The sequence below is a fragment of the Danio rerio genome, chromosome 8 (assembly GCF_049306965.1).
Source record: "Danio rerio strain Tuebingen ecotype United States chromosome 8, GRCz12tu, whole genome shotgun sequence".
Classification (NCBI taxonomy): Eukaryota; Metazoa; Chordata; class Actinopteri; order Cypriniformes; family Danionidae; genus Danio; species Danio rerio.
In genome coordinates, this window is record NC_133183.1 from 3,775,001 (window position 1) to 3,801,658 (window position 26,658).

Genomic DNA, 26,658 nt, shown 5'->3' on the forward strand with positions numbered 1-26,658 from the left:
GTAGTTCCTTGAAATTAATTGAATTACTTAAAGGTGTAGTTCACCCCAAAAAATGACAATTCTGACATCATTTACTGTATTCAACTTGCTCCAAACCCATTTGAAGAATGAAATTCATACATATTTTCAGCTGCTTAAGTCTGAAGCTGGGCTTAGATTTGCACACTCACACTTTCTAATTAATATTAAAATGTTTTTGCTTATTCATTCAATTTATTTCGGCTTAGTCCCTTTATTAATCAAGGGTGACCACAGTGGAATAAAAAGTAAAGTATAATTGCTAAAATAATAAAAAAATCTTGTTTATTTGAAATTTATTTGAAAAAAGTGCTCAGATTATATTTTATTATATTTTTAAATATTACAAATAAGTGAAACTTATTGGTTTGAAGCATAATGTCACAGTATAAAACCAATAAATGAGTATTTTCCGGCCAAATTGTGATCTTTATCTAGTCTTTTAATATGTATTCAAGGGATAATTTATTAATTCGTTAATTTATTTGTTAACACTCACACTTTCTAATTAATATTAAAATGTTTTTTTGCTTATTCATTCAATTTATTTCGGCTTAGTCCCTTTATTAATCAAGGGTGACCACAGTGGAATGAACCACCAGCATATGTTTTACACAGCGGATGCCCTTCCAGCTGCAACCCAGTAGTGGGAAACACCTATACACGCTCGCATGCGCACACATACACTACAGCCAATTTAGTTAATCAATTCAGCTATTGTGCATGTGTTTGACAGGGAGAACATGCAAACTCCACACAGAAATGTCAACTGGCCCAGCTGGGACACGAACCAGCGATCTTCTTGCTGTGAGGCGACAGTGCTAACCTCTGAGCTACTGTGTTGCCCTTTTTTTCTAATTCTAAAAAGAGAAATCATATTAGCAGCCAATGACTTTCAAAGTACAACATTGTTTACTGTCAATTAAATAGTCCAAATGTTGTTGTGAAGACATACTTGCATACCGATACAGACCGAATATTTAAAGTAGCGTGGTAAACACAACCTAGAGACACATTTTACAGACTGAAACCAACATTTAAAAAAATTATTTTAATTTCGTGGGACCTTTAAATGTCTTACTGGTAGACTCTTATTCCTCAATCGTGTGTATAATTTGTAAATGCAGGATGTTCTGGCCGGCTGTGTGGAGGTGCCCAGTCTGTCTCCTCTGTCAGGGCAGATCCTGAAGAGAATGAGTCCTCGAATGCTGCTCAAGAACTGCTCTCGATCCTCATCCGTCCGTGATACGAGTCCCGGTCTTTCTGAAGAAGCTGCCGTCTGCAGATCAGCTCCCATCAGCCCCCGACTGAAGCGTTCGTCCTGCTCTCTGCCTGCAGTCTCCATCCAAACTGAGGAGGAGGAGGAGAAGGAGAAGGAGGTGACCTTTCACTTGTAGTGGCCTTTGGAGGCACTTAAAATCAGTTGAAGTCAAAAGTATTGTGAAATTTAAAATATTTCCCAACAGATAGATATATTTTGTTCAACACATTTTTAAAATAATAGTTTTAATAACTAATTTCTGAGAACTTTTTATTTGGGTTATTTCATCCATGATGGGAGTAGATAATAATTTATGAGTTATTTTGTAAGACATTAGTTTTCAGCTTGAAGGTGACCTAGTATGCCCCTTTTTACAAGATGTAAAACAAGTCTCTAATTTGCCTAAAGAGTGTGTCTGAAGTATGTCTGAAGAAACCCGAAAGTATTGCCTGAGTCTCACAGGAATGTTGTGTGCTTGGCTGTATATCTTATCAGCGAAGAGAAAGCGACACAAATTTATAATTTCACCAACTTCCGAGTGACCCGAAGGTCCTTTCTGAATGAATGGTGAAAATAAAAAGTGACATCAGAGCTCATTTTCAGCTAAGATAAGGGAAATGGAGCTAGGTATTTAACGTTTACTTTCCCAAACACACGGTTTAGATGCCATTTATCAAACTCAAGCTAACGAACTGATTCTTTCACTATAGACTTGTGACCATACTGCATTTCGGTACTAAAATAAATTAAAAAAAGGTGATTTCCTGCTAACATTTAAGCTCTGTTGAACGCAACACCACTGATTTGCCATAGTATTCAACAGTGCTCAACAGAAATGACTGTGATTGGCCGTGAAGGTCATCAGTTCACCACACTTCACCGATGTTTACCAAGTGCAAACACAGATGAGCGATCTTTGAAGCTTTAAATGCTCCAGTATCCGAGTCTACCATCTAAACAGTGATTTTTAATTAAATGAATCTGATTAAGGTGTTGTAAATAAATAAATAAGTAAAATACAGAGAACCCAGTCCAGGAGAATTGAACAAGCAGAAGAATTTCTTTATTAAGACATGTTGGTTAATCTGCATCATAAAACGTCTTCAAGAAGTTCATGTGTCTGCAGAGCCTATTGGAGGTCTGCAGTCTGCGAGTTTTATCACAAGTCTGAATCAAGACAAAGATATCCTGTCTATGTGTTCTTAGGAGGAGGGAAGTTGGCTAAACAAAGCATGCAAGTTAAGCTTTGGAGTCAGCATGATAACTGTCATATAGGTGTTAGAAACCGGCCCAGCTACTGACCACACAAGTTAATCAACAAAAGAGTTTTTTTTTGGCCTGAAAGTATCACCCGAAGACAAAGGCAAGGTCGTTAATAGCCTGCCGGTAGCATTTGCATCACTTTGGCTTAAGGCTGATTTATACTTCTGCGTCAAACGCCGGCGTATGCTACGCCGCTGACGCATAGCTCTTCGCCGTGGCTGTCGGCGTCGCTGATGTGCACCTCTCAAAAAATGTAACTACACGTCGCAATGACCCATAGCACAAGCTCTGTGATTGGTCGGCTTGGTAGCGCTGACGAGTTTGGGCGGGACCGAGAGCCACGTGAATGGCGCAAGCCTGATGGAGCAATTGTTTACAAGTGTGGAGTCCCGTGAAGGAGCTCCGGATGGAAAGTTTTTTTTTGTGTTTACCTCATTTTTAAAGTCAGACATTTGTCATTATCAGATTTCTTCTTTCATTATACTCAACATTATATAAGTTAGAGTAGCTATACTGACACAGTAAACGTTTATTTTTACGCACAACGCTGTGTTAGCTACAAAAAAAAACAACAAATCAAATGCTTGTGGTAATCATAACCATAAGATGCGATTTGATCACTTAAGATGTGCGCACAGGCTTCACTTCCTAGTGCAGCTCACGTGTGATTTCCCGTCCGCAAATACATCATTACATGAAGACAGAAATGACATTTCTGGGTGAATTGTACCTTATAAATACAGTATGTGACACTTTTAACACCATTTGAAGGTGTCAATGTTGTGAATGACTGTACGACTCCTGCAACCACCTTTAAGCTTCTCTTCTGACCTTGAAAATATAATTGGCTGAATCATAGAAAAGCTGAATTAAGATCGTGTGTAGGGTCGAATCGAGATTGTGATCTTTTTTCGATTAATCGTACAGCTCTACTGTATGGGTAAAAAATTATGACATTGTAACTAGGTTAATTTCGATTTTAAATAATTTAAAATTTAAGAAAATATTAATTGAATATTTTGGCCTTTGTTCTTTGTGTGTTTGGGCTGGTTTTGAACAGTTTTTGGGCTGAAAAAAGTCAACTATATCTGGGAACAGAGTCTGAAACTGACCCTTTCAGGCTTTGATCCTAATTGTGACATCTTGGTGACTGTCGCTTTAAATTCTAATGAGATTGTGCTCTTTTCAAAAGAGGGTGGAGCTAGAAAGGCCTGCGTGTCAGCATAGTGGCAGACCACAGATGGTCACTAATCCGAGGGTTTGTTTGCTAAGAAAAATGTTTTAATTTCTATTTATTTATTTGTTAATTTGTTTATTTTTTGAGTTATTGCTGGTGATTTTGGAACCTATGTATGTGTTGGAACTTTAATGCAATTTTTTTCCCTCTTGTTTTATTAACATCAGAAAGCAGAAGTGGTTGCGGAGGCTCCTGCAGTGAGTCCTGAAGCATCGGTCAGTACTCCTCCGGCAGTCTCAGTCCTGTCTCCCAGAGCCACGCAGATCTCTGGTTGCATCCGCATGTGTGAACAGAAACACAAGGCCAAAGCCAAGGTACTATGATTTAATCAGTAACCCTGAGTGATTATTTCTTTTTTTTTGAGTACACAATTATTTTTAAAAGTGTGGCCCTGTCGCCTCACATCAAGAAGGTCGCTGGTTCGAGCCCAGCTGGGTCAGTTGGTGTTTATTTTTAGTTCATCTCTGTAAATACATTAACTAATGAAACCCATCATGAAGTGTGACCAGTTTTTGTTTTAGCAAAAAAGTTACTATATTTTTGATTAAACATCTGCATTTTTGGAAAACAGAGCACTTTTTTTCATAAACGCATGTGTGTTTTCTGTGTCAGATGGAGCTGAGTCTCAGACAGGAGCAGCAGGAGCGTCTGGTGGCCACCGTTGCCAACCATGAGTCCGAGCAGCTGAAGCGCTTCGAGGAGTTCATGGAGCTCAAGCAGAGGCAGGAGCACCAGAGTATTAGAGACACCAATGAAAAAGAGTATGTGACCTCCAAACTATTCATCCTTGGGTTACAATCATGTACAGAGTTTGTTTTAATCAATGTTTTGTGTCTGAAGGGCGCAGGAGAGTCTCGGCCGCCAGGAGAAGCTGAGAGAGGAACACAGGCACAGAATGAAAGTGAGTCTTTGAATAAATCATTCAGCATGAGTTCATTTAACTTAAAGTCCCCATGAACTTATAACAATGTTGTATAGATGTTAGTATCAGTTTGTTTGTCTATAATCACATTTAGAACATATAGGAGGGTGTCCCGCTGGGTCTTTACAGTTAAACTCCGGAGACCCGGTACCGGGTCCGTGATGTCATTGACTTTCGCTTTAGATTTAAAGGGCTAGCATTGCACCAGACCTCCGTAAGTGGTTTTGTTTGAAAGTGTAGAATCTATATTTTATGCACATTTGCATCACTTTGGTTTTTATTCTACTGTACAAAAGTTATTTACACTTAAATACACAGTATTTTGGATACCTGAGCTGGGTATTGAACATTGGTTTGTTTTCATATTTTTCATTAGACACATGTACAAGTTATAGCTCAAATGAAAGCTCTTGCCGGTGCTCATACGGTTCTAGCATTCCTTTTACTGAATTATATTCACATATCAAACAGTTGCCGCATGAATCGCAGCGTTTCCATAGCGCAGAAGTGAAAACAATACATTTATGATCAATAAGCAGCCCCAGATAGCACAGACAGCTGTCATCTCTCACCTTATGCTGTGCGCTTCAGGGCCATTCTCCTGTGTTTTTGAGGTGATGTGCATAAGTAATCCTTTAATGTGTCTGACGTGATCCAAACACAGTGAATTATGTTTGATCAAACAAAAGAATAGTGAAATATGAAAACAATGATCGATCCCTGTGGCTTGTACAGCACCTCTCATCAGTTGGAATACAATAACTTTTGCATAGATTATGGTGGAGACATTTTTCTTTTTTCCTATGATTACAGACATGTGCAGGAAACACCTAAATTAATTACAGCACGCTAGACCACACACAACCTAAAAGGTACACTTTCAAATGTGAGTTTATGAAAAAAAAATACAAAAAGCGCCTCTTTTTTTAGGTGTTTATTATAACACAGACAACATATACAGATATTTTAAAAACTTTAGATAGTGTTTTATGAAAATTCAAAGGGATTTCTTTAAAATGAGACCAATTTTTTGCATTTAATCCTCTGCATCTGGATTTGGGAAGCTTTTAAAGTTGGGTAGACAAAATCCATGCAGAAATCCAAAAATAACAGCAGAGTTTAATTGGTTAAAAGTTGATAAATCAATTATGAGAAAATTAAGGAATTTAAAGGAATTAAAAAGTCTTGATCGTGTTTTTATGAGGTCTTAAATTTTGTTTAAGTGATGTTCAATGTGTTTGACTCCAAAAAAGCACATATATATCCCCCCTCCCCCCCTCCCCCCCTAATATTAACAACGGCGTGCTCGATCAACACTATTGGTTCGGGCCTGGGCGCATCCGGCCAAGCTCCTTCGTCCGGGTGAAGCCACGTAATTTGCTACAAGCAAAGGAAGATGATGTGACCCTCTCCACATGTAGAGAAACCATAGAGCAAAACAGATAGCAAAATGGAAAAAATGCAAGTTTGCGAACTCCTTGTTGGAGAAAGACGAGTTTAAGCAGTGGCTGAGGTCTGTCGCTGAAAACAGCCGCGTAATTTATTCTTTCAAGCTTTGCTTCTTCCGAGCTTATCTGAGTTCTGTTGCACGGTTGTGCTGTATTAATTCATTTAACTACAACTGTTTATTAAATTAATGGTTTGATACTGATTAGAACTTGAAGTGGCGATGAGGTCTTAAAATATTCCAAGAAGGTCTTTAAAAAGGTATTGAAATTACCTTTGGGATTCCTGCATATACCCTGATATAAACATTCAAAGTTTGCAGTTTGTCATTTCCACCTAAAGGGATCAATTATTTGATCCATAACCCCTAATTCAGTGTGCCTCACACAGGTGAGTGGGCTTGACAAACCACCTGTAGAAAACACTTATTTATCTCTGATACTTTACCCGACACTTGCACCTGTATTGCACATTTGCACTAGACACTTCTCTAACAGCACAAAAATATGTTATAATTTATAAAGTGAGCTTTACACAGTTGAGTGGGCTCAGAGCTTAAATTTTGCCGGAACACTCCGGATCCAGCACCTCTGAAATCTGATCTGGCACTTAATTTTACCAATCCCCCTCCTCAACCGCCCCCCTCCCCCGTCCACTGTTAACTTTCACTTTTTTCTATTTCATCATACCTTGGATGACTAGGGTCGCGCAGATTTCTCTGCCTTTGCCATGTATCTTTCCTCTAACGTTAACTCTGTCTTGTCTTTGAGGTGCCGAACTCTGCTGGCGAGAGAGGCAGAGTGCATTCACTCTGCTCCGCACTCAACTACAGTTTTTTTAATAACCAAACGTCTCCGCGTTGTGCGACACGACGCATCAATGAAATTCGTTGCCACCGCTTTTAGTAATCAATTTGAATCGATTTAATCGATTCGTTGTTGCAACCCTACTAAACATTTGAGTCTTTAATCTAGTTTTGTAATGTAAATGTAAATTTAATGTGTATTTATATAGCGCATTTATTGTGTATGGCCATACACCCAAAGCGCTTCACAATCATGAGGGGGGTCTCTCCACACCACCACCAGTGTGCAGCATCCACTTGGATGATGCGACGGCTGCCACAGGACAACGGCGCCAGTGCGCTCACCACACACCAGCTATTGGTGGAGTGGAGGGACAGTGATAGAGCCAATTCGGTGGAAGGGGATGATTGGGAGGCCATGATCGTAAGGGCCGATAGAGGGACTTTGGCCAGGACACCGGGGTTACACCCCTGCTCTTTCATGAGAAGTGCCTTGGGATTTTTAATGACCACAGAGAGTCAGGACCTCGGTTTAACGTCTCATCCGAAAGACGAAAAGTTCCGAAAGTTTTGAACTGAGAGAGTGTGTCTGAGCTTCGCACATTATCAGGAAGGCTAGTCCGGAGTTTATAAATGAACAGGATCAACGTCCTTTAGTAGACTTTGCTATTATGGGTACTACAAGAAGAGTTTTGAGATCTTAAAGATTATGCTTATGGTAACTAATAACTAGGCCCACACGGAATCTGCGCGCGCAGAATTTCGCAGATTTCTGCCAATATTTAGCACATTATTAATTCAGTTTATTTACTTGAGTAAATGTGTAAATCTGAATTAAGTCATTTTTTATTCAGTAATTTATCACTTTTTATTTAATATATTAAGGTGTAAGTTATGATACTCTGCTGGATACTCCCAAAATAATTCCGCAGAAATCCGCAGATTTTTACCAAAATTCTGCGCAGAAATAGCAAAAAACGTCCGCAAATTCCGTCTGGCCCTACTAATAACCTTACCTTTTCTGATTTTGATTGTAATACATTAATGTGCACCTTTTGTAAAGCTTCTTGAAACAATTATTCTGAAAAGCGCTACTCAAACTTGAATTGACTGGGTCATATGCACAGCTAGTGTTTTATTAGCCAAAGATAAATGTCTGGGGAAATGCGACTGTTTTCAATTTCATAAGGTTTCTTTTTTTGGGTTGATGTTGTAATGTAATTAAAATACAATTAGTTAAATAAACCTAAGCATTCATATAGGTATTCAAGCGTAAAACGAGATGAAAGACATCAGGAACAGCGCCATCAGAATCAGCAGGCGAGCGCAGAAACTGCATTGAACATACTGTGGTAAAATAAATGTTCATATTTTAAAGGGCCATGAAACCCCCTCGTTTCAGCAGGGTGTTATTGCACTTCTACTTTGGATAAAGTAAGAAAAGTGGGCGTGTCCAGCTCTGTTTAGGGGGGAGTGTCGGAGGAAGAAAAGAGGCATGGTGTGGGAGTGTCTATTTGGGCGCGCTAACTTCCAGAGTCAAAACACACACACACACACACACACACGGGACAAAGTGACTGTGTTTACATGGACATCTGTAGTCGAATTATTTGCCAAATTATTAAATGGTGGACTTTAACTGCAGTTTGGCTCTTTCATTCAGGAAATTCATTCATGCCCCTCCCGACAAACGAGATATTTGATTCGAGGCGCTGCTCTAAGCGTGTATTTTTCATGCAATGTTTGATACCGCACGGCGAATGAGAGAAAAAAACCCAGCATTTCCCGGAAACTTAGATGCACTCGGCAGATAGCGTCAGAAAGCCGCATGTGTTATTCCGGTCACAAAATGCGGTGAAAATCCTACACGAGGTTAATGTTTGGTTGTGGTGCTAACATGTTTACACTCAGTGCAATAGTTAACTTAGTTCGATATGAACAAACTGAATATACAAAGAGCACCGGTCGCTCACTTACCAAATCTGTAGAGACAGGACAATCAGCAGCAACTAGAGCCGCGTCTTTATTAAGAGGAGACTACAAGCGAATCCGGATCTCAGCGTTTGCAGATGAGAACAGCTCTCAGGTAAACAATAATCCTCCTTACACACGTAAGTTATTGTTGTCGAGCGTCGCGTACACTGTTAATCCACACGTGACTCCAGCTGCGCTCTCACAGAGAGAAAATGAAAACAAAACTTAACGGCAGCAAACTATAAAAGCAACACTTCACGCTTGTTTTGTCAACACAACGTGGCGTCTCTGTCGTCTAAACACTGTCAGTAATGAATATTAATGAAGTTGCACAATAGAGCGCGCTGATTGGTTTGAACCAAGCCTTACTCATGCATTAATGCAACACACTGTAAGATGTAATAAGACACACTCTGGCACAGACGTCCAGTCTGCACACTGGAATACACGCTATTATGTCATGACCGTGACGCAGCTTCAAAAATTTGTTTCAAACGGAAGTACGAATTTGCTTGAAATAATACAAAAACAACCAATTTACACTTTTTAGTGAAATATAGGTGTCCTAATAGTGTTTTTAGCAGTGTGGGAAACAAATACGACTGTCAACAGCTCAAAAAATGTGTTTTGGTGTTTCGTGACCCTTTAAAGAAATGCCGGGGAAAAATGGAATTTAATGCAGTGATTCTTGTCCGGTCTGAGACCCACTTTATATCGCATATCAATCAGGCAGTGAAGATCACAGATTTTTAAAGAAATCAAATCTTAAACGTGGGGATTTTGTAGTGGCATGACAGTTCACCGGAAGCGATTGGGCCGCCTGACTGAAAATAAATAGTCATATACCACATTGAATTGTTTTGTGTGAGCAGATCCTGAACCTGCGTCTGCGTGAGATGGAGCAGCAGCGTCTGCGGGAGGTGGAGCTGGAGCGCCAGCGGCAGGTGGAGGGCAGAGAGCGGCACAGAGCCATTAATGCCATCCAGGAGGAGGTTCTGCAGCTCAACCGGCTCCTGCAGCCGCAGCAGAGCACACATGCGGAGGTGGAGCACGCGCCGTACATCACACGGGGCAACCAGCTCTGCTCACAGCTGTCTGAGGTGGTGCCGGCTGCAGCAGACGTGAGTCCACTTCTGACCAAGACAAAAATCTCATGTCTTCTCATGTCCTGATAATGACAAACAGTTAAAGACAAAATCATTCCCCCTTTTGTTGATTTATACAGTTTTTAATAATGCTTAATGAGATTTTAAAGCATAATAGTATAACTAATTACTAATAGTCTTTGCCATGATAGTTCATTTGCAAGACACTAGTATTCAGTTTAAAGGGCACCTATTATGCAACAGTCACATTTATAAAATTACATATTTAACCTGAAAACATTGTGCAATTCTGAGTGTGCCTCACACAGGTGAGTGGGCTTGACAAACCACCTGTAGAAACAATCTTTCGTCTCTCTGACACTTTTACACACACTTGCACCAGTTTTTGCACATTTGCACCAACACTTTCTTACAATCACTTCCTATCAAAAGATAATTGTGCATTAAGGATGTGTGCCTCACACGGGTGAGTAGGCTTGACAAACCACTTGTAGAAAAAAAATACTAACTAAAAAATAAAACTAACGCTTAATTCTCTGAGCACAAGCGATTCTTTTGTATACTTAGCACTTGTTCTGTTTATTGCCTCTTGTTGAATCACTGAATGCCTCATAAATTGTAAGGTACTTTGCACAAAATTGTCTACTAAATAAAAGAAATATTAATAAATGAGGAAATATTAGTAAAAAAAAAAATTTTCACAGGAGTGCAAAATATTTTACTTTTAACTAGGGCTGTCAGAATTAGCCCGTTAACACACGTGATTAATTTGAAATATTTAATGTGTTTAAAAAAAATAACGCAAATAACACAGTTGTAGTTTTTTTTATTTCCTGTTGTGGCCGACGTGTGTTCAGGGACGGTGCGTCCTTAGATGTGACCTAGGCGGCCGCCTTGGGCAGCAGAATGGTGAGCGTACCTCCCGGTCACTTTTTCACTTTTGGATTGAGGGCGGTGTGATTGCCGTTTGCCTAGAGCGCCAGTTCAGCTTGCTCCGGCCCTGCGTGTGTTTAACGTGCAAAGAAATTTGGATAAGACCAAGGACGCGCTTTTAGAAGGAAAGTTTCAGTATAAAACAATTAATGTTGCATCACCAGGCTATCCTGCGTTTCCTCCAGAGTTTCCTGCAATTTCGGATGTTTCAGGATCTTTAGACTTTAACTGCAGTTCAGCAGTTTACTCTCATTCAGCATATTTTCATTCAGGATGTTTTAATGTCATTTGAAAACGCATGGCTAACGGAAAGAAAAACCTCCGCATTTCAGGATTCGCGTGATCCTTTAAGGTAATCAAAAATCGCTGCTTACATGGTAGACTCTTAATCAGTATTATCTTAGTTGTAAAAGTGGAGTGTTGGTGTCCATGTAAATGTACTCAGTGAAAGTGCCGGATGATGTCGCGAGCTGTCAAAGACTGCCCTATTCGTCTGCCTTTAAGCTGCTTCCATGCACCCTCAAATGTTTCATTAAGTTTGACGTGTTTCCCCCCTACACGCAACTTTTGTAAAGTGACTGCTTTATGTTGCTGTCAGAATTCTTGCTTTTAAAATACAGCCGTACTTTAGAGCGCTTAGTTTAAGCAAATTTGATAAAAGCGATCATGCATGTTGATAAATCTGAAGGGATCCCTCGCTCACTGGGTGCGATGTACTGCGCGCGTTGTGTATGTAGGCGTGCGTGCGTGCGTGTGTAGTCCACTTAGAATCCAACATGGAAATCATGTTTGTTATTGGCATTGGTTGTTTGTTTTGAAATTCAAATGGCACTTACATGCCTGTTTTTTTTTCTGTAATAAATAAGGCATTTCATGATTAATCGTGATTACGTTAGTTACATTTTGTGAATTATCATGATTAATTACAAAAAAGTGTGATTAATTACATACATTTTTTTTATCATTTGATAGCCCTACTTTTAACTCTATCACCAAATAGTGCCTTTTTTAAATTTAACCAAATACTAATTAAAATACACTGTCTCTCTCTTTAATACACTCTCTCTCAAGTGCAAAGCACAGTTGAATGCCAAAGCATTTTAGAAATGTATGAAGTATGTAATATATTGACATCATCGAATTAATAAAATAATCAGCAACTGAGAAATAAATGACAGAAAAAGGAATAAAAACGGACAATATCTCTTAAGATAATACATGTTAAATCAGGCAAATGTGTTGGTTAACTATTACTAATGGTGTACATATATTTTGCAGCCAGTTTAGACTATTTTTTTTTGTCCTCTCCCTGTATATAGTAAAGTCTTTCTCAGTCATTTCGATTAAAGAATGAAATATTTCTTTCATTCAGGCTGCTGTCAGCTGCGAAGCCAAGCAAAAGTAGGGTTAAGTAAAAAAGTAATGCAAAAGCGCATACGAGGGGCTATGCAGTGGTTAGTGCTGTCGCCTTACAGCAAGTAGCTGGTTTGAGCCTCGGCTGGGTCAGTTGGCGTTTCTGTGTGGAGTTTGCATGTTCTCTCTGCATTCACGTGGATTTTCTCTGGGTGCTCCGGTTTCCCTCACAGTCCAAAGACATGCGCTTTAGGGGAATTGGGTAGGCTAAATTGTCCGTAGTGTATGAGTGAGAATAAGTGTGTATGCATGTTTCCCAGAGATGGGTTGCAGCTGGAAGGGCATCCGCTGTGTGAAACAATCAATTCAATTCAGCTTTATTTGTATAGCACTTTTACAATGTAGATTGTGTCAAAGCAGCTTCACATAGAAGATCATAGTAAATTGAAAAAGTGTAGTCCAGTTTTGAGAGTTTAAGTTCATTTTAGTTCAGTTCAGTGTGGTTTAATATTCACTACTGAGAGTTCAAACACTGAAGAGCAAATCCATCGATGTGTAGCTCTACAGATCCCGAACCATGCAAGCCAGTGGAGACATGGGTGAGGAAAAAAATTCACCAATTGGCTAAAGTGAAAAATGAAAAAATCTTGAGAGAAACCAGTCTTAGTTGGGCACGACCATTTCTCCTATGGCCACACGTCTTGTGCAGAGCTGCAGTCTAGGCGCCGGAGGCTGGAGAATACTGGATGTCTGTGAAGACTCGTCTGTCCCTGGAGTGTCACAGGAATCAGTCTCATGCTCTCCACTCCTCCGTGACCACCACAACAGCTGCTCAGTATACGGCCTGGTCCAGGATTATGGAAACCTTGGGATCATCTCGTTGCTGGTCTTGAATCGAATCAGTGGAGCTGCATAGTCTGAGGGCCTCGGGATGAGTATCCGCAGGTGGAAATAGAGAATAAAGAGAATAATTAGCGTAGCTGCTGTTTATAGAGTAAATAAACAAGATGCAGAAACCTATGTGGAGCACATTCATGTATCATACTGCTAAGTGATGCACTGAGTGTATGCTTTACTAAAAAGATCTCTTTAATCTGGTTTTGAACTGCGAGAGTTTGTCTTAGCCTCGGACATTATCAGGAAGGCTATTCCATAGTTTAGGAGCCATAAATGAGAAGGCTTGACCTCCTTTAGCTGTTTTAGGTACTACCAGAAGCCCTGAGTTTTAAGATCTTAAAGCGTGGGTTTGATTGTATCGAGACAGAAGGTTGGTTAGATAAACAGGAGTTAGATTATTTAAAGCTTTATAGGTAAGAAGCAATATTTTAAATTCAATACGAAACTAACAGGCAGCCAGTGTAAGGAGGATAACATTGGGGTGATATGATCATATTTTCTAGACCTGGTAAGAACTCTGGCTGCTGCATTTTGTACTAGCTGAAGTTTAATAGAGGATGCTGGGCAGCCAGCAAACAGAGCATCACAGTAATCCAGCCTAGAAGTCATAAAAGCATGGACTGGAAAAACATGTGCTGGATAAGTTGGCGGTTCATTGGGTCTGTGAGATTACCTGTGGGAGTGTTGACAAGTCTTGCACACACAGAATGAAACGGGTAAATGAGAGAAGATTTTCCTATACTTAATCGATCACAGATGTTTGGTTATATTGGGCGGATACAACAAAGTGTAAAAGAAAAAAAAAGTGAACCCTAGATATACTTGAGCGGCCGTTAATATACCTGGACGGCCTGTCTAAGGCCCCGTTTACACTAATGCATTTTAGTTTGAAAATGCATAAGTTTTGCTACGGTTACGCCAACCGTCCACACTACGCCGGAGTTCTTGAGCGCTGAAAACGGAGCGTTTCGAAAACGCTGGAGAGGCCGTTTTCATACTGAAACGCTGCTGCTCCGTCTCAGTGTGGATGAGCAAAAACTGAGACATCTGAAAACGGAGGCAGGGCTGCTGACATTCACCTCTCTGATTGGGGCTTTTTCCTGAATATTAAGTAGCCTAACACACACAGTTGAGTCCTGCATCTTCTCCGTGTAAGTTCACACTTCGCAAGTTTGATCAAGGCTGCATCTCTTCTTTTCAGTTTGATATGGAAAACAGACTATACCGAGGACACGGGTAAATCTTCAAAGGGAACAGTGCACTTTATAACTTCATTCACATCACCCTGGCTACAATGTTTCACTTTCTCAACAATAAAATGTACACATGATATAAGGAACTGCCTATTTTCATTTTATTATTAGCAACTTAACAGACAGCAGAAATGTTGAGGCGTCGTGCTGCATTTATGAGCGTCATCTTCACTGTGTGGATATTTATAACAAAACGGAGCCGATAACAACTGTCTCCTTTCAATTTCAGTGAAAATACGAAACACACCCTCTCTTTTGCTGAATATCAGTTTTAATAATCGATAATGGCCATTATAAAAGTATAACATACAATAAGTTTATACATTATAGGAAATAAAGGCAAGCGATCAGTCAATATACAGAATGTAGGCTACGTAGTTACATTAATCATTAACTTATCTTTGCGCTTAGCCAAAACACGTTACCTGAGAACAAGTAATAGATTCCAATGACCAAAGTCAGGGAATATGTCGATAGATAAAGACAACAAGATGAATAAAATATCCCGTTTAATAAATGTAGTAAGATTGGATCCAGCGGGAGATGCTTGATGAGAAGTCCGACTAGCAGAGTTCTAATCTGGGTAGATGGGCTGCAGCGCTTGCCAGAGAGTGTGTGTGTGGTCACGTAATGTGCGTTTTCAGCGTTTTGGTGTGGACGGAGAGCAGTTCAGAAACGCTGGGTAAAACGCAAGTGTGGACGCGGATCGTTTTCATTCTAAAACGCCGTTTTAAAACTAAAACGCACTAGTGTAAACGGGGCCTAAGTAAAGTCTATGTGTGGGAAGCACTGATCTATGGTCACTTTATTTAGAACTTCTGGGCAAAAGTTTTATTAAAAATGTAGAAATATTAAATAAATTTTAATGGAATTTTAAGTACTTTTCAGGAACTTTGTGATTACAGGCACAACATAAAACATTGCTTAATAAAAAGTAAACATTTGAGCTCATTTTAGCTCATCGTCCAAATGTTGTTACCGTATTACCATAAACATAACAGGACACCGCAAAATAAACAGTATGAAATGATAATATGAAAAAATGCTTTAAAAAGTAATTTTAAGTTGAGGCACACACCAGATGCATGAATGTGAAATGTGAATTGCCTTTCTTTTGCAGGATCAGTTTCCCAGCGTGGAGGATTTGAGTGTGGCGGAGCGAGCTCTACAGGAAATGAGGTCATTGGTCCGAAGCCTGCAGGAAGCAGTTTCGCAGGCTGCTGAGAGGAAGAAGAAGAAAGAACAGGAGGAAGAGGAGGAGAAGAGGAGGCAGGAGCAGCTGAAAGCCCAGCAAGAGGAGCAGAAGAAGAGCGCTGCACTGTCGGCTAAAGAAAAAGCCAAAAAAGAGGGTGAGCGAGCAAGTTAATGCTTGTAAAAATGCTTTTCAAACCTTGCTTGCTTTCTTATTTGGACAGCAAAAGATCTATTTTTTTACTATTATTTACAATTACAAGACCTTTTATTTTAATATTTTTACAAGATGTGAAAAAAAAGTCTCTGATGTCCCTAGAGTGTGTACCTGAAGTTCAAAATACCCCACAAATATTGTTTTCAAACTCTCTAAAACTGACCCTTTTAGACTTTGATCTTAATTGTGGCGTTTTGGTGACTGTCGCTGTAAATTCAAATGAGATTGTGCTCTTCGAAACATGACTATCGTTATCTGTGTTGTTGGAATATCAAGTCAATTCCATGCGTGTTCAATAAGAAAAGGTCTGGAGAGTGTTTTCTTCAATGTCAAAAATATTAGTAATTTATTAGATACAAATGAATAATTCGATGACAGAGCTTTGGGTTACGTTACCCCAATGCAATACAAGAATTACATTCAAGAGGTTCGCAACTAACATGCATTTCCTGACTCCAGCATATATACACAACTGATATTAACAGGTGGAGTTTTGGTGTAACGTCACTTATCAGTCATTCTGCAGTGCTTTGGCTCTTATACCCCCAGACATACTTCCTCTTTCTGCAACCCTTCTCTACATACCAGAACTAAACAATTACGTGCATCTTAAATATATTTCACAACTTCTTCAAGCATCATGACAACTTGTGACATGTCTAAACAGCAGTCTGGAACAACCCTAAATTTATTCTTTAATATATTTCCTCTGGTCAGCAGTTCCTCTAAAAGTATGCAGCACAGTAAAAAAGACGAAGTGTGCCAGGTCAACATGTGCTATTATACAAAAGTAAAAGATTGATTAATCTGTTGTTAGTCTAAACATTTTTCTAATAAAAATACAGACACAAAAGTAATAAAAAATAAATTCATTTTTTGCTACAGTGTGAAAAGTGAAAATGTGTGCATCAGTGTGTGAGAATCCGTCAGTCTATGGAGACTCCTGTCACTTAGTTTTTTTTTTACTTCATCTAAAACTCTTCTATGCTGTGTTCGAACCAGATGCGAACAAAGCGTCAAGCGCAAGTGATTTACATGTTAAGTCAGTGCAAAGTTTGGTCATTCACATGAATGAAGCAGCATGAGTTGAGCATTTTGCACATTTAAAGCGCTTAACGAGCAAATCGCTCGAGTTGGAAAATCTTCATTCACACCACGTTAACCAATCAGGAGCTTGCTATTGCCTATTGTTGGTGTCCCAGGGGAAATCCTTATGCCAACACGGCAACAGTTCATCAAATTGGGCTCAGCTCAGTCTGAAGCACCGCTGAAAGCCTCCATCATCCAGGTATAGTTTCTGAAGGAGTTGATGAATTCACAGAGCTGCTGCACCTCTGAAAGGATCTAGTGGACTCAGACACGGCGCCGAACGAATCTATGCTGTTTTTCAGCCTTCTTAAAGCACATAAACACAGCTACTCTCTCAATATAAGCCATGTTAGCCAGAAGCCCTGCCCATGCTGCGATTTCATGTCGACTGTGAAGTGAATTTGGCCCGAGAATGAAGTGACTAAATTTTCACATGTCTATTTACATGCAAATAGTGCAATTTATTTGTGCGTGCCGCGTCTATTGTGAACACAACATGTATCGCAGGCATTATCTTCAGCAGCTCAAAATTAAAATGATGGAAGGCTGCTTCTTACTCTGGGATGTTTATGCTAATGAGAAAGTGATGGTCCCTAGTGGGCGGGGCTTTCCCCCTCTGACGGCACGGGGAGAATGTCAATCAAAGTGTTTCTGCAGACTGTTTTCATCATGTGATTATAAATAAACAGATTTAATTAATTTGAACCATTAGAGGCTGGCTATATTCAACACTGATTCCACATAATGCGGTACTATTAGTAAATATTGCAAAGCCTTCCTGTAAATCTATAGTAAAGGGGTCATTAACTGAGAAACCAGACTTGTTTTAGATCTTGTAATAAAAGCTCATCGTACTATAAAAACATACTGTACATTTCAGAACTGAACACTGTGTCTTCTCTAAAATCAGCTTATATTGAAGACAGTCTGACTAAATGACTGCTTCTGGAATAATCTGCTCTATGATGTAATAAAGTGGATAAGCTCCGCCTCCACAGAACATCGACTTCAATCCCCGTTTAGCTCTGTTAATATGCAAAACTGTCAGCCAATCAGAGCGGTGGGCATTTACTTGGTAGTAGGGCTGGGCGATTTGGCCAAAAAAAAAAATCTAGATTTTTTTAATAAAGTTTGACCGATTCACGATTTCGATTTTTTTTATTTTTTATTGTGTAACTAGGCAACTCAAAACATTACAACAACATGACATGCACATTCGCATGATATTTAACATGAAACTAATCAGATGGCGCTCTGTGGCGCGGCTGAAATATGAACTGCTACGTGAATCGTGGCTGGGCGGCGCCAGTGTGTGTATAGAAACCTGTTTAGAATTCTAAAATCCATGGCGCTGCCTGATGCTGCGCGGCGCCGAGAGGCGCTTCTGGTGTGCTTCCTGCTTCATACAGAGAGTGAACCAAAGCGCATTGGTGCCATTATAATGTATCAATTTTTTTTTTTTTTAGTTGCGATTTCTCGATTTAATATAAAATTAAATCGTCGTCAAAACGTAAATTCGAAGGAATCGAAAAAATCACCCAGCCCTACTTGGTAGTCTTCAATTAGCCACACCCATTAATACAGCATTCTGATGAGTCGAAAACAGGAGAGTAAATAGTCAATCACTTCTAAATTATAACTTTTTTACGTTTTTTTTTTTTTTTATTAACATAATAAGTGCATGCACTGGGGCGGTTTGCTGCTGAGTGTGACGCGGCTGGGATGACAATCAGCCTGAGGTCATGGTGCTCCACCGGAAAAAGGTGGTTTGCCATCTCCAGGTTGGAGGAAAGTCCTTACCCCAGGTGGAGGACTTCATGTATCTTAGGGTTTTGTTCATGAGTTGGGGAAGGATGGAACGTGAGATTGACAGGCGGATTGGTGCAGCGGCAGCAGTAATGCGGTCGACGTACTGGTCCATTGTGTTGAAGAAGGAGCTGAGCTGAAAGACAATCTATGGTCAATCTATGTTCCTACTCTCACCTATGGTCATGAGCTTTGGGTCATGACTGAAAGGACAAGATCTCGGATACAAACGGCTGAAATGAGTTTCCTTTGCAGGGTGGCATGGCGCACCCTTATAGATAGGATGAGGAGCTCTGACACCCAGGAGGAGCTCAGAGTAGAGCCGCTGCTCCTCCACATCGAGAGAAGTCAGCTGAGGTGGCTCGGGCATCTGTTTCGAATGCCTCCTGGATGCCTACCTTGGGAGGTGTTCCAGGCATGTTCCACTGGAAGGAGGCCTCGGAGAAGACCCAGGACACGCTCGAGGGACTATGTCTCTCGGCTGGCCTGGGAACGCCTCAGGATGTCCCCCGAGGAGCTGGAGGAAGTGTCTGGGGTGAGGGAGGTCTGGGGTTCTCTCCTAAGACTGCTGCCTCCACGACCCGTTCCCAGAAAAGCGGATGAGATGAGATAATAAGTGCACCTCAGAGAAGAATACAAAACAATATAAACTGAATTACAGTTCATGATCTCTTCAAAATGTTTTTAATGTGAAATGATCAACGTTTTACCTGACTTAAACAAGTGCTTTTTGCATTATTTACACAGGTCTGCAGACTGGAGCGGATGACAGCACTTTAAAGTGGTACAACAGCCTGCAGGATTTGGCCAATCAATGCGCTCAGGCTTTCGATGACCTCAATAAAGCCAAAGACACACAGGTGGAACAACCATTGCATTTTAATGGATATCCTATCAATGCGTTTGTACTGAATAATTACACTATAAAATGATTAGTTGACTTAAAGTGAGGAAACCCGTTGCCCTAAACTATTTTAACGTAATGAACCATGTGCATAACTCTAAAAATAAAATTAAATCAACTTTACAGTTACAAGTTACAATGGGTTTACTTACTTTTTAAGGTTTTATTTTATTGTTTTACTTTTTACAGTGCATGTTCTCAATTTTCGTGTGTTATGAATGTGTGCAGACAAAAAAAATTAAAATGGAGCTCCAAAAGGCTGCAACCACACCTGTGAGTCAGATCGCCAACAGCTCAGGTGAGACAGATGTGGAAAAACAGCTGCATGAAGTGGTGATGTGCTAAAATGTATTTATAGTTTTACAGATACTGACTTTCCTGTTGCTTAAGTAATAGTGCATGGGAATAGTAATGCCAGGGTTGTGTGTTGGAATAACGGAAAGCTAGAGCTGATAAAGTGTATACTTTTAATGCAAAATGTTGCTTAGGATAAGAGTATCTGCAAATAGAATAAAATAACAAAATTAAATAAGATATTAAATAAAATATTAGATAAAATATTTTATAAAATAAAAATATTATAATATCAAATAAAATTAAAAATATAAAATAAAAAATATGAAATAAAATGAAAAATATGAAATAAATAACAAATATTTGATAAAATTAAATAAAATATGAAATAAAATATATGAAATAAAATGTAGAAAAATTAAATACAATATGAAATAAAATAAAAAATATTAGATAGAATAAAAATATGAAATAAAATATGAAATAATAAATAAATATGAAATAAAATAAAAATATATTAAATAAAATATTTTATAAAATAAAAATATTAGATAAAAAATATATATATATTAGATAAAATATCAAATAAAATGAAAAATATAAAATAAAAAAATATAAAATAAAATGAAAAATATGAAATAAAATACAAAATATTAGATAACATATAAAAAATATTAAACAAAATAAAAAATATGAAATCAAATAAAATATGAAATAAAATATGAAATAATAAATTAAATAAATATTAAATAAATTAAAAAGTATAAGATAAAATATAAAAAACTAAAAATATTTTTAAAATAATTAAATTAAATATGAAATAAAATACAAAATATTAAATAAAATAAAAATATTAGATAAAATATAAAAATAAATTTTATAAATTTTAAATAAAAATATTAAATAAAATTATAAATATTAAATAAAATAATAGAATTAGATAAAATATAAATAAAATAATAAATATCAAATACAAATAAAAACTATTAAATAAAATAAAAAAATTAAACATTATATTAAATTAAATATTAAATTAAACGCAGTATAATATATAAATTAGTGCATGTAATAAAACTTTTTTTGATGTAAGATTTATCCAGATATCCCTTAAATACTGATTTGATTTTTACATTGATGAATGTTTGACCTCTTTGTTGAGGGGATATTATTTATTTATATATTTATTTTTACAATGAGAACAAGAGAGAATAAGAGAAACAATAGTACTAATAAATAAATAAAATTATAATAAGAATCAATAAATATAATGATAAAATAGTAAATAAATAAAGTTGCAAGGGAATAAACAAAACTAGATTACCAATTAAATAGCGGCAAATGTGTATTCTCAGATGTTACTTATTTTGATTTTATATACACAGGGTTTTTTATGGTTATAATAGTTGATTACTCTATAATTTGGATTTAAGTGCTCCTAATTTTATTTATTTATTTATTTATTTTTAATGCTCTTTTGATATTTATTTTATTTCTACTTTTTGGATTCTTATGCTCAATTGTTTTGTATATTCAGTGGTAAAGATGTTTGTGTCACAACACTTATAAACAATGAACTTAATGCAATTAAAATTGGAATAAAAAAAAAGAAGGTTGTAAGGTTACAATATGAAATATAAGGAGTTGCAAGTTGTATAAAAACCAACAACTGGCATATAAAGAGAATATATTTTTTATCAAATATATTAAATAAAAACATCTGATGTCTGCTGCTTGTCCTTTAACCCTGGTTTGCATCCAGGAGCTCCACTGAAGGAGGCCTTTGAGAAGATTGATAAGCTTTTATCAGGACGTCCCGTGACATCGGCTGGAAAGACAGTGTCTACATCCCAGCATCCTCAGGGGCTGGAGTTTGCCAGTTATAGACTGGCAGAGAAGTTTGTGGTAAGGCAGATGTTTGCTTTATGTTTGTATATTGTTAAAATTGACTACCCTTTAGTTATGTTGGTGGCTGTTTTTGCCCCATTGACTCCCATTATAATCACACTTTGATTGCAAGTCATGCATTCTTGATTGCTGGTTTATTTTTTCCTGTTGGGAAGAGGTTATAATTGATCATTTTTACTGTTGATCATGAGTTATCAGCATTGACCCTTTAGACAGGCCTGTGCCAAAAGGTTTCAGGCTATAAACAACAGATTATAGTGTGTGTGCAGAAATATACTTGCTATGTTTACCATATTCTGACTATCTGAGATGCTTATTTTTTATTTTCTCAAACATATCAAGATAAGTGTGAAACATCCCTCTCTCTCACATACACACACTCGTACACGCACTAGGGCTACGACAATATATCGTTTCGGCATCGATATCGCAATGTGTGTGTCACAGTAGTCACATCGCAGCATGTGCAATGTAAAAATTGGGATTATAGTCGGATTATAGTGGAGTCGTTGCAATGTATAACCATAACAGAGTGAAACATCCTCATTTGCTTGTATTTTAAAGACAAGTATAACGCATTCAGGCACTATAACGTAAAACATTTGTAATTTTAACCAAGAAAACTTTTAACAAAATAAGATTTGTCAGCAAAAATAATTTTACTTGCTGAAACACTGAGAAGATTGTGGCCAAATTAAGCCTCAAAATCCCCCCGGAATGGATGAAAATATCCCCAACAACACACAAAGGTTAAATATACAATCCACATTTTGAGTACATATAAAGTTGATTTTAATTACTCTTTCTCAGAAACAAGGAGAGGAGGAGGTTGCCTCTAATCATTCGGCTGCTTTTCCCATCGGCGCTGTGGCCTCAGGCATATGGGAACTCCATCCCAAAATTGGAGATCTTATACTCGCTCACCTGCATAAGAAGTGCCCGTATGCTGTGCCGCACTACCCACCCATGGAGAGTGGCACATCAGTGGAGGATTACCAGAAGTAAGTCTACTGAATCTACTGTATGAGAGGACTTTGACTAAATAAATTCTGACATTTTTTTATTTTACATTCACCACCTTCTGGTATGTCGAACCAGATCATTTAACTAAATAGGATTTGATTTTGTTAAGATTTTTTTAATTATAATTTTTATTTCTTTTATTTTAACATTTTTATTTATGCACGGTATGCGTTATGTGGATAATTAATCTTTTTTTTTTTTAGTTATACACTGCAAAAACCTTCTGGTATGTTGAACCAGATAATTTTATTTTAATGTATTTTTATTTAATTATTTTTTATACGTTCTTTTAATTTCTTTTTTGTTTGAATTAAATTTTTTAATTTTTAATAAAAAATTGTTAATACAATTTTTTATTTAAGTTAGTTAATTAAGTTAAGGTTAAAGTTATTTTTAATTTGTTTTATTTAATTGAATTATTTTTTTATATTTTAAATTAACTTTCTAATTTTATGTTTTATTTAATTTATTTTTATTTTGTTTTAATGTAATTTAATTTTAATTACATTTTTAAATATTTTATTTTAATTAATTTAATTTTTAGTTTTTTTGTTTATTTAATTAATTTTTATGTAATTTTTTTATGTTTCAAAAACATTTTTATAATGTTTTATTAGATTTTTTTAGATTTTTTTTATTTTGTTTTAATAAAATTTAATTTTAACTGCATTTTTTATTTTTATATTTAATATTTATCATTTATTTTATTTTAATATTTTATTTATTTGAATTTTTTTATTTAATGGCATTTAATTTATTTGATTTTTTTATATTTTATTATATTTTATTTAAGTTTTAGTTTTTTATTTAATTTATTTTTATTTAGTTTTATTGTAATTTATTTTTAATTAAATTTTTTTAATTTTATATATTTTTTATTAGTTTATTTTTGTTATTTTGTTTACTTTTGCTTAGTTTTAATGTAATCTAACTTTAATGAGATTTTTTAGGTAATTTAATATTTTATTTATTTAGTTTTATTTCTTTATTTCTTTATTTTTTATTTAATGTAATTTAATTTATTTAATAACATATTTTATATTAATTTTTTAATACTTAGCTTTTATTTTAATTAATTTTTATTTAGTTTCAGTGTAATTTAATTTTTAATTAGATATTTTTATTAAATTTTATTATTTTATATTAATTAATTTTTTGTTTATTGTATTATTTAATTTATTTACATTTTGTTTTAATGTAAATACATTTTTTATTAGATCTTTTAATTTACTTTTAATATTTTACATCAATTAACTTATTTTTTGTTTTGCGTCTTTATTTTATTTATTTTTATTTGTTTTATTTAATGTAATTTAATTAAAATATTTATATAATTTTAATTTAATTATTTTATTATTTACTCTGTCTTTTTGTAATTATTTTTATAATTCACTCAACAATGTTTAAGTCTAAATTTACAGGTATCATTCACCTAAAAATGATAATTGAGTTTGTTCCAAACCTGTTTGAGTAAAAAACATTTCTTCATTGTTCATGTACGTACAGATATAGCCTCAGATACACAATAGCAAAAAGCAATGGAAAAGCGCATAGAAAAATACATAAATACAGGGAATCTGATCATATCAGGCAGTAGACTAAGGTGTATGATGACTTTTTAATACCAAGAACTGAGACTTTCAATTCAAACAAGACGGCATTGTTACCTGTTCTCATGCATTTCAGAAAATGAGTAAATACACAATTGTATATAATTCATATGGATATAACATTTAGGCCTAAATATGTGTAAATCACTATAAATGTACTTTTGCCCATCAGGATCCTTGGATATCGTGTAGATGAGGGGAAAGTGGAAGGACAGGACAGCTTTCTAAAGAGAATGTCGGGAATGATTCGCCTTTATGCTGCAATAATCCAGATGAGATGGCCATACTCCAGCAAACAAGGGGTGTGTGGTGCTTCTGTCCATTAATATCACAATAATCAATATATCGATTGATCATGCAATACTCAGAGATGACCTCAAATCATGTTTGCCATTGCAATATAGATTTACAAATTCACAAATAACATTAAAGCCATTTTACAGTGACACCAGTGAGGTAGTCATAACTTCAATAACGGGGTCCTGGAGGGCCGGTGTCCTGCATACTTTAGTTTCAACCCCAATTAAACACACCTGAACCAGTTAATCAAGCTCTTTCTAGGTATACTAAAACTTCCAGGCAGGTTTGTTGAAGGAAAGTGGAGCTAAACTATGTAGGAGACCGGCCCTCAAGGACCAAGTTTGGACACCCCTTCTTTATAATCATGACAATGCGAATGAGTTTTTATACATGCTTTTGACACTTAATAACAGTTGTCGTAAGCATGAATAAGGTCTCATTCACATTCACGATGTGTTTCATGAATCATGATCATAAAGGTTTAATGTCAGACCCCTTCAAGTAGTGACCCAAAAATTAGTACACCCAAATTAATATGTTGTGGGAAAATATTAAATAAGATTTTAACGAACAGGGAAAATCACTAGAAACATAAAATATTTCAAATATAGGTGATTTTTTTTTGTTGTTGTTGTTGCAATAACTGAATTTAAATGTGTTATATTTCTATACCAAATAATAAAAAATAAAATAAAACTCACTTATTCAAACGCACCAAAATATGTTACCTATATTCATTGAGAAATGGAAACAAACGGGCGTACTCATTTATGCTGAGCACTGTATGTTATTTAACTGAGATTTTTATGACTCTGGTTTATTATAATGTGAATATGTGATCTAATTCTGGTCTGCATCAGCCTCATCCTCATGGTCTGAATCACGGCTGGCGCTGGATGGCACAGATCCTCAACATGGAGCCGCTGGCCGACATCACAGCCACTATTCTCTTTGACTTCCTGGAGGTAAATACACATTTCCTATATATATATATATACACCATTGAAGTCAAAATTTTTAGCCCCCCTGTTTATTTTTTTTCCCCAGTTTGTTTAACAGAGAGCAGATTTTTTTCAACACATTTTTACATTTCAACCCACAACTCATCTCTAATAACTGATTTATTTTATCTTTGCCATGATGACCGTAAATAATATTTGACTAGATATTCTTCAAGACACTTCTATACAGCTTAAAGTGACATTTAAAGGCTTCACTAGGTTAATTAGGCAGGTTAGGGTAATTAGGCAAGTTATTGTATAACGATGGTTTGTTCTGTAGACTATTGAAAAAATATATAGCTTAAAGGGGCTAACAATTTTGTCCTTAAAATGGTGTTAAAAAAATGTATAACTGCTTATATTCTAGCCGAAATAAAACAAATAAGACTTTCTCTAGAAGAAAAAATATTATTAGACATACTGTGAAAATTTCCTTGCTCTGTTAAACATCATTTTGGAAATATTTAAAATAAATCTGACTTCAACTGTAAATAAAATGTAGAGAGAGTGAGAAAATAACTGTATTTTTGTCATGTGTGTCTCTTTAGGTCTGTGGAAATGCCCTAATGAAACAATATCGCGTCCAGTTCTGGAAACTGATATTGATTATTAATGAAGAATATTTCCCGAGGTATTTATGCTTTGCTTCCATATTACACTTTACATGCATTCACTGGGTTCACAATATAGAATAAACGTCGGCGCCAATAGCCTAGTGGTTAGTGCGTCGACACATAGCTCTGAGGTGCTCGCAGCGACCCGAGTTTGATTCCCGTCTCGAGGTCCTTTGCTGATCCTTCCCCTAACTCTGCTCCTTACACTTTCCTGTCTCTATATCTCCACTGTCCTA

General features: G+C 36.6%; 2 protein-coding genes across 3 annotated transcripts in view; one reads left to right on the plus strand and one right to left on the minus strand.

The window, feature by feature from the left end:
- Window positions 1-26,658, minus strand: part of acaa2 (acetyl-CoA acyltransferase 2) — a 654,279-nt gene that overhangs the window by 35,395 nt on the left and 592,226 nt on the right. The gene's annotated exons all lie outside the window — the stretch shown is intronic.
- gle1 (GLE1 RNA export mediator) overlaps window positions 1-26,658 on the plus strand; it is a 31,296-nt gene that overhangs the window by 1,563 nt on the left and 3,075 nt on the right. The window contains exons 2-14 of one of the 2 annotated variants that reach the window (XM_005166747.6): window positions 1,146-1,397; window positions 3,947-4,093; window positions 4,392-4,540; window positions 4,620-4,680; window positions 9,799-10,047; window positions 15,589-15,817; window positions 19,519-19,631; window positions 19,904-19,973; window positions 21,729-21,871; window positions 22,685-22,875; window positions 24,680-24,809; window positions 25,668-25,772; window positions 26,357-26,439. In XM_005166747.6, the coding sequence (XP_005166804.1) occupies window positions 1,146-1,397; window positions 3,947-4,093; window positions 4,392-4,540; window positions 4,620-4,680; window positions 9,799-10,047; window positions 15,589-15,817; window positions 19,519-19,631; window positions 19,904-19,973; window positions 21,729-21,871; window positions 22,685-22,875; window positions 24,680-24,809; window positions 25,668-25,772; window positions 26,357-26,439 (1,922 nt within the window). Of the gene's footprint in view, window positions 1-1,145; window positions 1,398-3,946; window positions 4,094-4,391; window positions 4,541-4,619; window positions 4,681-9,798; window positions 10,048-15,588; window positions 15,818-19,518; window positions 19,632-19,903; window positions 19,974-21,728; window positions 21,872-22,684; window positions 22,876-24,679; window positions 24,810-25,667; window positions 25,773-26,356; window positions 26,504-26,658 lie in introns of those variants that run through there. The other variant, NM_001003885.2, reaches the window with a different exon arrangement.